The sequence below is a fragment of the Manis javanica genome, chromosome 12 (genome assembly GCF_040802235.1).
Source record: "Manis javanica isolate MJ-LG chromosome 12, MJ_LKY, whole genome shotgun sequence".
NCBI lineage: Eukaryota > Metazoa > Chordata > Mammalia > Pholidota > Manidae > Manis > Manis javanica.
In genome coordinates, this window is record NC_133167.1 from 87,491,693 (window position 1) to 87,505,322 (window position 13,630).

At 38.3% G+C, this 13,630-nt stretch overlaps 1 protein-coding gene across 1 annotated transcript in view; it reads right to left on the minus strand.

Moving 5' to 3' along the window:
* Window positions 1–834: 834 nt before the first annotated feature.
* Window positions 835–13,630, minus strand: part of UNC5D (unc-5 netrin receptor D) — a 585,797-nt gene continuing 573,001 nt past the window's right edge. The window contains exon 18 of the mRNA XM_073219006.1: window positions 835–1,284. Within this exon, the coding sequence (XP_073075107.1) occupies window positions 1,146–1,284 (139 nt within the window). The 3' untranslated portion in view covers window positions 835–1,145. The remainder of the gene's footprint in view (window positions 1,285–13,630) is intronic.

Below are 13,630 nucleotides of genomic sequence, written 5' to 3' on the forward strand. Positions count from 1 at the left end.
TCTCAGCTCCCACAGCCTGAAGTAGTATTATATCATCCATCTGACTTGGATTGAATCTTTTGTGTCTCAGGAAAAGGCATCTACCTGTAGTATATTTCCAGTTACCTTTAGTACATGACTAAGACTAGTGTGTAGGTTGAGAATAATTATGACTTAAATTGCATCTGTAAACGTGTGCTTGGCATTATCGTGGTGGGAGAACCATGTGAAACCTCAGGGCAGAGATGATCATACAATTAACCTTTGGCCTCATGTTGGTTTCTGTTTCACTCAGTCAAGATTTTAAATGTATTGACATGATAGGTAAAGTTTAGGTTTTTCCATTCTCCAGTTTTAAAGTGAACAAATACATGTTGGAAGCATTCTACTTAAATTAGGATTTATTCTTGCCTTCTACCCTGAATTGCCTTTGCCATGGAAATCTTTCTTTGTATGAAAGTGCCTCATTGTCTAGTTGCATATTAATTATATCCCCCCTTTCTTTATCACAGTAAAATATAGATTTTGAAATACTAAGTGGTGCTTCTAAGCTTATACTGCAAAATAGCAGTTCTCCATCCTATTCATTCCTAATTCTTGCTCCCCTGAGGAAACACTTTTTAAACTTTTTCAGCTATTTTATACTGTTTCTATAAATACCCACTTCTATACTTCCTTTAAAGTTTTAATATATTGTCCATTAAACCAGCTAAGGAGGATGAGGACTTAGTTTTCTTAAACACTTAACAAACACCCGCTTGCATATACACATACACAAAGACATGCACACATGATGCAACCACATTCACTCATAGATACCTTATTCTCTCAGTACAGTTAAGTCACAGTCTCAGCTCAGGATTATGCGTTTATATTACTAGGGCTATGAAACAGTCATTCACAGCTGAACCAGGCAGTAAGTCATGGTCACATTTTCTATCTTATGGAATGTCAAGTCCTTCCTGCTGCCCTTCGTTGCCATATTTTAATTTTGCTCAGCCATCTCTGCATAAGTCACAAATTTATCTCCAGAACCTCTAACAGATTTGAAGATATCCTCTGAGTATACTCAAACAATCTGGTGTTTTATCCTGTTTTATTTTCTTACTGGAGATGTTGCTTCTGGAACCCACAGGTTTCCTGCTCCAATTATGACTGGTTGCACTCTAAGCTTCAGAAGCACAGCAGTCATCCTGGAAATCCATTTTGCTTCTCTTCTGCTTTGAATCTTCATTTTCTGGAGCCCAGATCTTTCTCTTCCTACTTTTCACTCTTGTTTTCATGTGCATATCTTCCTCGAGTACCCTAAGGAAAGAAGATTTTGAGACATTTCCTGTCTGAAAGTGTCCTTTTTCCATCCTCCTAATTTAGTGATAGCTTGGCTGGGTATAGCATTCCAGATTATAAACCATTTTCCTTAGGAGAAAGAAGTCCAATGATAACCTTTCTCTTTTCTTAAAATCTGAAAACATTTAAGAACTTGTATTTGAGGTATACTGAAATTTCAAAGTAATGTCTGATTGTAAATCTTATTTTTTCCATTCATTATTTCATAAATGTTCTGAATTTGTCATGCTCTGCCATTTGAGTTTTTAAAAATTCCTTTGGCAGTTTATTTATTAACATCTCTGTTCTTTCTGAAATTGCTATATGAATACTAATTTCCAAGTTTATTACCTTAATTTATTAGCTTTCTCAGCTAACATTCATATCTTTTTAGGTTTTAGGTTTGGGAAGTTTTTTTTTCAACTGTTCAATTGAAACTATGAATATTGCTATGAAATTAATTTACATTTTAGTGTCATTTTTAGGTTGTAGAAATCTTTTTTCTTTGATACTTTTTTACAGAATCTCATGTTTTAGTTGCATGAAATATGAATCATAGATGTTTTTTTGTTTTTTTTGTCTTAATTTTTCTTTTTCCATTTTTCTTTTTTTTTTCTGTTATTCTTTAATTTTGGAACCTTTCTTTAGGCTTCTTGAGACTCTCCTCAAATGTTTGGTCATCATTGACTTTCTGTTTATAGTTTAAATGAGGAGCATGTGTGTACACACCATATACACACACAGAAAAGCCTATTTAGAAGCTCTCTGAGAGACAGCAGAGCTTGTCAACTGATAAGCTTCATGTTTGGGTAATTAGGTTGACCCTGCTGTCTTGCATGGGGACCTCCAAATGTCAGTATCCAATGTTCTATTCTCTCAGACTTGTCCGTTTCTCCCCAGGGGGACTTGCCAATTTCCTGCATGGCTGAGAGAAGCATTGTAGGAGACAAGGGAGGTGGGAGCTGTATGCAGCAGTCTCACTCTTAAATATATTCAATGTCACTCTTACTATTCTAAGGAGAGTACACCCTCTTTTCTGTAGTTGTACCTGAACTTTTTCTCTAGAGCTTGTCTGTTTCACCTTCAAAGTAAATAACCTCTGTGGGGTCTGTGCGGGGCAGCCACGAGGTGTGATGGGAGAAGCATCTGGGGATCTTTCTGCAACTGTTAAAGCCTGTTTTAAAGGACTGTTTGAAACCAACTCTGCCTGCTGGCTGATTCTTCATTCCTACCTTCACTATTTTTTCACTGCCTATCCTCACACTTAGAATAGCACTTGACACATAGTGGGTACTCAGTACATGTTTTTTTGAACTGTGACTTTATAACTTTTTCCTCTGAGCGTTTTTTATGTTGTAGACTTCTCCCCATAGCTCCAGGGGTCCTCTTTCTCAGATATGCTGCTTCACTTATTACTCCACTACCCATGCTAATTTCCCCTCACTGCTCTTTGATCCTTTCCTGTTCTTTCTGTATTGTAGGTTTATGGCCTGTTTATTCCTTTGCTGTCATTTTTGTAGTCATTAGAGATGGGAGATATGGAGACAGTATGTATTTAATCTGCCACATAACCACATACAAGATTTTCTGCTTTAATTTTGTCATAAGTTCATATAAATTTTAAATGAAATATTTCAAGCATTGAGAAAGTATAGAAAATAACACGTGTACACACCTATCTTGAAAAGTCTTACCATTTTAGTCATCTTTGCTTGAGATTGCCTCACTGTTGCACACTCTCTGGAACAAAACCGTTGTATAGTTAAAGCCTCTTATACTTTGTTTCATTCTTTTTTTTTTTTTTTTTTTTTTTTTACTCCTTGGAGGTAATACACTTCATTTGGTATGTCTTATTCCTATCCATGTTTATGTCTTAATGGCCATGTATGCAGGCCTAAATACTTTGTAGTTTTATTTTGCATGTTTGAAATCATGCATAAACAGTGTTGTACATATTCTGCAACTTTTCAGTTGACATGTTTTCATGATGTATATGTATTGATATACTCATTGTAACAGCTGTAAGGCATTCCAGGCCCATATTTGATATCCTTTATTTCTGTTTATCCTAGACTGAAAGATGTCTTGGAGCACAGATCAGGTCCATAAAGCCCATGGCTTACCTTCACTACACAGAGGCAACACTGTTTGCAGAGCATGGACCTGGCATTAAGTAGATCTGGATTCAAATCTAGAATCCTTCACCTACTAGCTCTGTAATTTAGGGCAAGTCACTTAACCTCTTAGGTTTTGGTATCATTATTTATAAAATGTATATACTAATAGTACAGACCCTGTTGTTATGAATATGAAGTGTATAGATTTCAGTATGGTATTTGACAATATTAAGCAGCCAAATAATGGAACTGCTGTTATCATCACATTGTATAATCATTGACAGTTCACTGACTCATAGAATCTTAAAACTGGTAGTTCAGTTATTTTAGGATGTTTCAAATTCCCTTTCCAAGATCCCCTCCAAGTGGTAGCCTAGCCTCTGTATAAAAACCTTCAGTGACTTGACACTCTGAGAGTTCATCCTAGTTTTCCACAGCTTTGTGAAAACCACGCTCACTATCAGGAATTAAAAAAAAATTTCTCCCTATACTTTCCACAAAACTAGTCCTACTTCTACCACTTGGGACCAGACGGAATAAATCTGATCCCTCTTCTGTATGACAGACTTTCAAATATTTAAGACAAATATCAAGCCCCCCTGAGCCTAATTATATTGAAAGTAGAAAAAAAATAGAAAGAAAAGGACGGAAATTGGTACATGTCAATGATGGATGAAGCCTCACACGTTGAAACAAATAGGTGAAAGCAAAAAGAAATACCTTAGAACTTCCCCTTCTGCTAGTTCCACCAAAATGAAAACCTGTCAGCAGAATCTCCCTTTGAGGAAATCTTGTAAGTGCTATTGAAATTTTTTGTTATTACCTTTTGGGGACCTTCCTTGATGGTATTAACATGTGCCACCAAATGGACTGGGGAAATAACCTTTAAATGTGTAAAGAGAGTCTTTATTGTAATCTACTATACTTTAAGCCTGAAATGGATGATCATAGAAGGGAAGCTCTGGTTTTACAAGGTAGTAACGTGGTGTCGGAAGAGTCAAACTTTATTGTGAGGCAGGGTGTGGAATAGTTCAGCCCAAAGAAGCTCCCCAACTAATGTAGATCCACCACCGCTCTTGAGGTGTGACCTGCCTCCGAAAAGGTTTTTCTTCACAAATTAAGTTGTGCTTCCCACTTTCATAACTGAGTTCCTGACTTTTACTCCAGGTTGTGCTAGAGCATACCTATCATATCTTCAACTGAAGCCACTTTTAAAAACTGCCCACTTAGATAACAACATCAAGATGTGAAGCTTTCTTTTCCCCAAATCTCAGCAGATTATCAGCCTGCAGGGGCTTCTTTAAATTGTCAATGATTCTAATTGCGTCCTTCGGGCAAGTCCTTCTTAAGGTCTACAATCAGAGGTGAGGTCAGGGAGTGGCAGACGATGGCCCCCACCAGGCCAGATCTGGGCTGCTTTCCTGATTATGTACAATTTATGAGCTAAGAATGATTCTCAAATTTTCATATGGTTGAAGAAAAAAATTAAAAGAAGAGTAGTATTAATGACTCATAAAAACGATATGGAAATCAAATTTTAGTGTCCATAAAGTTTTATTGCAACATAGCCACACTTGTTTGTTTACATATGGTCTGTGGCTGCTTCCCTGTCAGGGCAGGGGTGTTGAGTGGTTTCAGCTGCAACCTTGTGGCCCACCAAGCCTGATGTTTATACTCTGGCTTTACCAGAACAGGTTGCTTATTCCTGGCCTAGGAATGAAGGTGAGGTGAGTACAAGGAATCAAGAATCTCAATCTGAAGGGAAAGAGAAAAGAAAGAAATCTGAGTGGTGCCTTGGAGGAAAACACATGAAACTGAAGTGTCAACAGGGGAAGGGTGGCGCTGTTTGCTTTAATAAAAGCCATGGATCAAAGATTCTTTAAAGGCTCACCCCAGATTTGGACAGCCCTGTGAAAATCATGCTCACCACAAGGAGGGAAGAAAAGTCTTCTGGTAGTTTCTGCAGAATTGGTCCCCATTTGATGGCTTGGGACCAGACAGAACTGGCCTAATCTGTCTTTTTTATGACAGACTTTCAAATATGTGAAGACAAGTATCAAGTCCCCCTGTGCCTAATTATATTGGATATGGGGGGAAGATGGAACAGAAAGAAGACGAGGGGAATTGTAGATGTCAGTGATGGATGAAGCCTCATGTATTAAAACAGACTTTTTTTTTAACCTCCTTCCCTACACACACAGACACACACACACACACACACACATGCACAGAGGATTACCACTTTATAGTTACTCTGAACAAAACAAAACTCAAAACAAATTCAGGATTGGCAGTTGCTTCTATGTTGACAAGGATGGAGACCTTAGGAGAGGCCATGCATCTTGTTCCCCTCCTGGCTTCAGATGTTACTGATGCTGGTGGCAAAGAAGGGAAACAAGCCTGCCAGTTATTGGAAACAGGAAGAAAAAACAGAACACAGTAGTGTCTTAGGAAGTCATTCAGAGATGCTGCACAAATAGAAGACCCTTAACGGATTTCCAAGATGCACAGTATTGTCAAAAATGAGTCGTCAAAGCCTGAATGTGGGAAAAAGAAGGTACCTAGTGTCTCTTCAGTGAGGTGTTGGGTGGTGTTAAAGGGACCATCCTGGGATCATAACTCCATGGGGTCATGTTCTTTTGACTGACCTCTCTTGACTTGGTTACATTACAGCTCTGGAGGGGCACATGTTAAACTATAAAAAACTGGAAGTAACAAATCTTGTCCATAGCTATGCAAATTAATTAAGTTCAGATTCAATTGAGCTCTGCTCTGTAGAAAAGATAACCATAAATATTACACTTTTATTGCCTATAGGGTTTTAATATATAGGTTAATGTTACAAAATTCATCAATATCCTATAGAGTATCTATTATTGACCTATAAAATATTGACCACTTTTGTCTCTATTAACATTTTCATTTCCGGTTCCTGTTTGTGTGTGTATATACATACATGTGTGTAGGTATATGTGTATCTGTTTTTCAAATTCTTTGAATTAACATTAATTTTAGCCAGTTTTCTCGTTAATGAATGAGTTCAGTAAATCTTTTATTTTGCATTTGCATGTGTGATAATTTTTAACTCTGGAAAACATTTTAACAATTTAACTTTTTTATGTTTAGAATTATAATTATGTTTATAATTCTTTATTGAATTATATAAATATGTTGCAAACAAAATTCTTTCAGATGAGTGAATAGGTTCCTTTCCAAAGTATACTTTTCAGTGCCTCTGTTTCTTAGCACACCAGAAGCAAGTCTTGAGAAGGTGCTAACATGTCTTGACCAGCAGTAGTGTCTTCTGATGGTCCCCAGTTCTGTCTGGACTGCTAATCTGCCCTCAAAACAGAAGTACTGGGCTCCTGGAACCCTGTGCTAAGCATCAGCTGCTGGGAAACCTGTGCAGAAGCTAAGACTTGCAGACCCCAGAAGTTGCTGCTGGTTAAATTCTTTCACTGTGTGTCTAGGTGGTCCATCCTGTTAGAAACTGAATTCTGCCCTTGAATTAAGAACACTTTCTGTTCTCTAGGTAGGTGGCTTAAAAGAAAAAAGAAGTAATGCTATTTATTTGCGAATTAGAACACTGTGAGAGTGGCCTTATCTCTGCCACCAACTAGCTTCCAAATCTTTGGCTAAGCACTTCATTTCAGTGCTATTTCTTTCTGTGTGTGTGTGTGTGCATGTGTGATGCTTTTTTTAATTTAAGTATTATTGATATACAACCTTACATTGTTTTTAAGTACACACAACACAGTGGTTCAGCAGTTACCTATATTATTAGATCCTCACCCCCTGCAGTGTAGTTACTATCTGCCAACATGTTACAGAATCACCAGCAGTATTCTCCATGCTGTACTACCAACCCTGTAACCAACCTATATAATGATTGAGAATTTCATATATGCCCGTTTTTCCCCCTCACCTTCCCCACCCACCCATCCCAACCCCTCTAGATGGAAACCACCAGTCACTTCTTAATGTTTTTGAGTCTACTATTATTTTGTTCATTCTGTTTTGCTTTGTTGTTACAGTCCACAAGTAAGTGAGGTCATATGGTGTTTGTATTTCTCCTAGCTTATTTCACTGAGCATAATACCCTGTAGGTTCAGCTATGTTGTTGCAAATGGCAGGATTTATTTTTTCTCTATGGCTGAATAATATTCCATTGTGTATATGTACCACATATTCTTTATCCATTCATATGTTGATGGATACTTTGGTTGCTTCTATATCTTGGCTATTGTAAATAATGTGACAGTAACATGCATATATCTTTTTGAATAAGGGATTTTGTTTTCTTCAGGTAAATTCCTAGAAGTGGAACTACTAGGTCATATGGTATATCTACTTTTAGTTTTCTTGAGGAACCTCCATACTGCTTTCTACAGTGGATGTGCCAGTTTACATTCCCACCAGCAGTGTAGGAGGGTTCCCTTTTCCCACATCCTCACCAACACTTGTTATTTCTAGTCTTTTGGATAGTGGCAATTCTAACTGGTGTGAAGTGATACTTCATTGTGGTTTTGACTTGCATTTCCCTGATGATTAGTGATGTGGAGCATCTTTTCATGTGCCTGTTGGCCATCTGTATTTCTTCTTTGGAGAAATGTCTGTTCAGGTCCTCTGCCCATTTTTTTAATCAGGTTATTTGTTTTTTTTGTTTGGTGTTGAGGTATATGAGTACTTTATATATTTGAATGTTAACCCCTTATCATATGAGTTGTTTATGAATGTGTTCTTCCATATTGTAGGTTTCCTTTTTGTTCTGATGGTGTCCTTTGCTGTACAGAAGAATTTTAGTTTGATGTAGTCCCTTTCATTTTTTTTCCTTGCCTGTGATGTGTCCAGAAAAAAATTGTTCAAGGGATTTTTGCCTGTGTTTTCTTCTAAGCATTTTATGGTTTCATGTCTTACATGTAGGTCATTAATCCATTTTGAGTTTACTTTGGTGTATGGAGTTAGACAATAATCCAGTTTCATTCTCTTGCATGTAAGCTGTCCAGTTTTCCCAACACCAGTTATTGAAGAGACTCTCTTTTCCCCATTGTATATTCTGGCCCCCCTTTATCATGTATGAATTGAACATATATGAATGGGTTTATATCTTGGCTTTCTGTTTCTGTTCTTTCTCAGAATTGCTTTGACTGTCAGGGTCTTTTGTGGTTTCATATACATTTTAGGATTATTATTCACTGAAAAATGCCATTGATATTTTGATAGGGATTGCACTAAGTCTTTAAACTGCTTTGGGCAGGATGGCCATTTTGACAACATAAATTCTTCCTATCCATGTGCGTGGGATAGATTTCCATTTCTTGGTTCCTTCTTTATTTTCTTTCAAGAGTATCTTAATAGTTTTCAGAGTATAGGTCTTTTACCTCCTTGGATAGGTTTATTCCTAGGTATTTTATTCTTTTTGATGCAATTGTAATAGGAATTTTTTTCCTGATTTCTCTTTCTGCTAGTTTGTTGTTAGTATATAGGAGCTCAACAGATTTCTGTGTATAATGTATCCTGCAACTTTGCTGAATAGAGTTATTCTTATAGCTTTTTGATGGAGTCTTTAGGATCTTCTATGTATACCATTGTCATCTGCAAACAGTGGTAGTTTAACTTCTTCCTTACCAATTTGGATGCCTTTTATCTTGTTTTTTTCTCATTGCTGTGGCAAGGACTCCAGTACTATGTTGAATAAAAGTGGTGAAAGTGGACACTCTTGTCTGGTTCCTGATCTTAGAGGATAAGCTATCAGCTTTTTGCCACTGAGTATGATGTTATCTGTGGGCTTGTTGTGTATGACCTTTGTTATGTTGAGGTACGTACTCTCTCTACCCATTTTTGTGGAGAGTTTTTATAATAATGCCGAATTTTGTCAAATGGATTTTCAGTATCGAGATGATCTTGTGGTTGTTAGTGTGGTGTGTCATGTTGTTTGATTTATGAATATTGTATCATCCTTGTATCCCTGGAATAAATCCTGCTTGGTTGTGATGGATGAACCTTTTGATGTATTTTTTAATTCAATTTGCTAATATTTTGTTAAGGATTTATGCATCTATGTTCATCAGGGATATTGGTCCAAAATATTCTTTTTTGGTAGTGTCTTTGGTTTTGGTATTAGAGTGATGCTGGCCTCATAGAATGAGTTTGGAAGTATTCCTTCCTCTTCTACTTTTTGAATCCTTTAAGAAGGGTGGGTATTAGCTCTTCTTAAATGTTTGGTAGAATTCAGCTGTGAAACCATCTGATCCTATACCTTTGATGATGGGAGGCTTTTGATTACCAATTCAGTTTCATTACTGGCAATTGTTCAGATTTTCTGTTTCTTCCTGTGTCAGGTTGTACTTTTCTAGAAATTTGTCCATTCTTCTAGGTTGCCCAATTTATTGGCATATAATTTTTCATAGAATTCTCTAATAATTAGTTGTTTTTCTGTGGTATCTGTTGTGACTATTCCTTTTTTGTTTCTGATTTTGTTTGTCTTCTCTTTTTGTTCTGTTTGTCTTCTCAAAGAACAAGAACAAGCTCTTAGTTTCATTGATGTTTTTTCTATTGTTAGCTATTTTATTTCTGCTCTGATCTTTATTTTGTCCCTCCATTTACTAACTTTGGGTTTCATTTGTTCTTTTTATAGTTTGTGAGTTTAGACTGTTTATTTGGGACTCTTGTTTCTTGAGGTGGGTCTGTATTGCTATGTACTTCTCCCTTAGAAATGTTTTTCTGGTGTCCCACAAATTTTGGACTGTATTATATTTGTTTTTATTTGTCTCCATGTATTGCTTGATCTCTGTTTTGATTTGTTCATTGATCTATTGATTATTTAGAAGCATTTTGTTTAGCCTCTATGTTTGTGGGTCTTTTTATTTTCTTCATGTAATTTCTAGTTTCATACCACTGTGGTCTGAGAAACTGGTTGATACAATTACAATCTTTTTTAATTTATTGAGGCTCCTTTTGTAGCCTAGTATGTGATCTATTCTGGAGAATGTTCCATGTGCACTTGAGAAAAATGTGTATCCTGCTGATTTTGGGTGGAATGTTCTGTAGATGTCTTTTAAGTCTATCTGATCTATTGTGTTTTTTCGTGCCTCTGTTATTTTTCTTTCTGCTTTATTTGTCTATTAATGTAAGTGGTGCGTTAAATTCTTCTAATATGAATGAATTACATTCTCTTTCCCCCTTTAATTCTGTTAGGAGCACCTAAATATGCAAAACAAATGCTATGTTGGTGCATAGATATTTATGATGGTTAATTCTTCTTGTTGGACTGACCCCTTTATCATTATGTAATGTCCTTCTTTTTCTCTTTTTTTGAAATCTATTTTGTGTGATATAAGTACTGCAACTCCTGCTTTTTTCTCCCTTTTATTTGCATGAAATATCTTTTTCCATCCCTTCACTGTCAGTTTGTGTGTGTTTTTGGGTCTGAAATTAGTCTTGTATAGATGGGTCTTGTTTCTTTATCAATTCTGACATCTTATGATTTTTGGTGCTTTCAGTCCATTTAAATTTAAGGTAATTATTGATAGGTACATGCTTATTTTATTAAATGTGTTCTGGGTGGTTTTTTTTTGATAGTTTTCTCTCTGTTCCTTTCTTTCTCTCATACTCTTATTATCTCATGGTTTTCTTTTTTAATTTTTTTGTGTATCGGTTTAGGTTTGTGGTTACCAAAGATTCAAGAGTAGCTTGCTCACTATGTAACAGTCTGTGCTGAGTTGATCATTGCTCTGTTTCAAACACAATCTAAAAGTCCTTCTTTTTTCTTCTTCTTCCTCCACACTTTATGTATTAGATGTTGTAATCTGCATTTTTCATGTATCGCTTGGCTGATTTTGTGTGCAGTTGGCTTTACTGTTGGTGGGCCATGGGCGGGGCTGCCTGCCTGCCTGCCTGCCAGCAGTGGTCAATCTCAGTCTGAACAGATGACAGTTTGCCCAGCTGGTCCTTTGTGAGCTGAGCAGTGGTGTGTCTGGGATCACTGTTGGCATGCCCGGCCTCTGCCCTGAAGTGATGGTGGCACTGCTGGTCCAGTGGGGTAGGTGGGGCTGTCATGCTTCAGGATGCGCAGAGGCAGGGGCACTCGGAGCTGGCTCCCGCAGGTGCCTCCCCAGTGGAGCTGAGATCGGCTATGAAAGCTGTGAAAGCCTCACTCTGCCTTCCAGGCAGCAACATCTGCGGCTGCTGGGCTGAGCGAGCTGGGAGGGTGGGTGGGCAGGCGGGTGCCCAGGGAAGCATCTGGGGACTGAGCTGCCATTGGGGTGGATGGAGTGTTTGGGCTCCTGCAGGTGCCTGACCTGGTGGGCTGAGGGAGGGCTTAGGAAGTGTTGTCCACCTACCCTTTCTCCTGCAGAGAAATTCTTGCCCTTCTGGCATCCTCCCACTGTGGGTGAATCTTTCAAACTGCCACCTCTGTTTTGGGGCTCAGCAGGACTGCTGGAACATGCCTGTCCTCCACAAGGGACGGAATCTGAGCCATCCATAGTGTTCCAACTCTCCCTGGTGTCCAGCCCCACTCATCACCAAAGCCCATGCAACGTGGACTTGTATTCGCCAGAGTAAATCTCCAGGGCCAGGTGTGTTGAGTTCCTGAGAGCTTATCCCCTCCCTGTTCTGTTCTGTTTCTCTCCCTCCTGCTTGTGGGCTGGCATAGGGGGTGTGAGGGGGGTTTTTCTAACTGATCAGGGCTCTGCCACTTTACCCTTCTATGCATGCTCTTTTCTTCACCAGGAGTAGGTGGTCTGTTCTGCAGTCTGCTGGTCATTAGTTGTATTTTCTGTAGTGGGTTCCTTGGTGTGTGTTGGGGTGTGTGTGTGGAGGGGAGTGTGGGGGGGATTTCTGCCTTGCGTTCCTACTCCATCTTTTCCCCTGAAGGAGATCCCATTTCTTTTCTGTTTGAATAAGCATATAATTACCTCACTGGCCCCCACAAACGGTGATCTCCTTGCACACTCTTTGGGCACTACAACATAGTACTCTTCAAGCTACCCTAGTAATCCTGCCAGCCCTGCTCAGATGCCTCTCAGTAGCTTCCCATTTTACGTAAGTACAAGTCAAAACTGGTAAGGTCACATTTGATCCATCCCATTACTTCTGAGCTCATCTCCTACAACTATCTTGCTTACACTGCCCCAGCCCCAGGGACCTCCTCATGGTTCTGTGAGTAAGCCTGGAATACTTTCATCTCAAGACTTTGCAATTGCCAAAACCCTCTTCTCCCAGGGAACTTCTAGATTCATTCTTCATGTCCTTCAGGTCTTTAGTCATAAGCCACCTTCTCAGAGAAACCTTGCATAACAACCTTATTTAAAATTACAACCTGAATCATATCCCCAGAAAGCACATACCTCTTTCTTGTGTCTAACTTACTCTAAATTTCACTTAGTCTTTACTTGTGTCCCCTCAGAAGATAGAAACTTAGTTTTGTCTACTACTATATGCCTGGGCCTCCCCTATAGTAGACAGTCAATAAATATTTTAATAAGATCAACTGCTGGGTAAAGTAGTGAGCCAAAATAAGGCACAATTAAATGGTCCCTTGTTTCCTTTTTTGCCAAGATTGTAAAGGATGATCAAAAGAAATGATCATTTGGGCTCATAAAAGCCAGAGGTATTACCTCTTATCTATTTCAGTGATGATAATAAATACATAGTTGACCTTAGTTTTTTTAAAAATAATTTTCTCTTACAACACTGTCAAGAACACACCTTATACTGATGATCTTTCTCAAAGTATTTGGATTTAGAGATAGACGCGTGGAACAGTCACTATCTCCATTTTTCTGGGTATCCAAACCACATCACCCGACCTGCCATTGGAAGACATGAAAGGAATATGGGTCCCTGAAAAAACTTTACCTGCATGTCTAATAATTAATTTGGTCAAAAAATATCAATTTCTGATCTTTTATTTACCATATGCATCTCCCATTCTATTAAAATAACTGTATAGCATCTACTAGAGTACAAAGGTTCCTTCCCACACAAATTTCTTTTGATCCTTGCTGTAGCCAAATGTAGGAAGTGGGACAGGATATTTAATGCCTATTTTATAGATGTGGAGATTGAGACTCATAAAGTAAAAAGCATTGACTGAGACTCCACTTGCTGAGCATGAGACTCAGATGAGACCCTCCTCCATCGGCTCTGGGCTCCTGCTATTTAACTGCACTGCATCTCATCCATGGCTGGGCACCCGACACCCA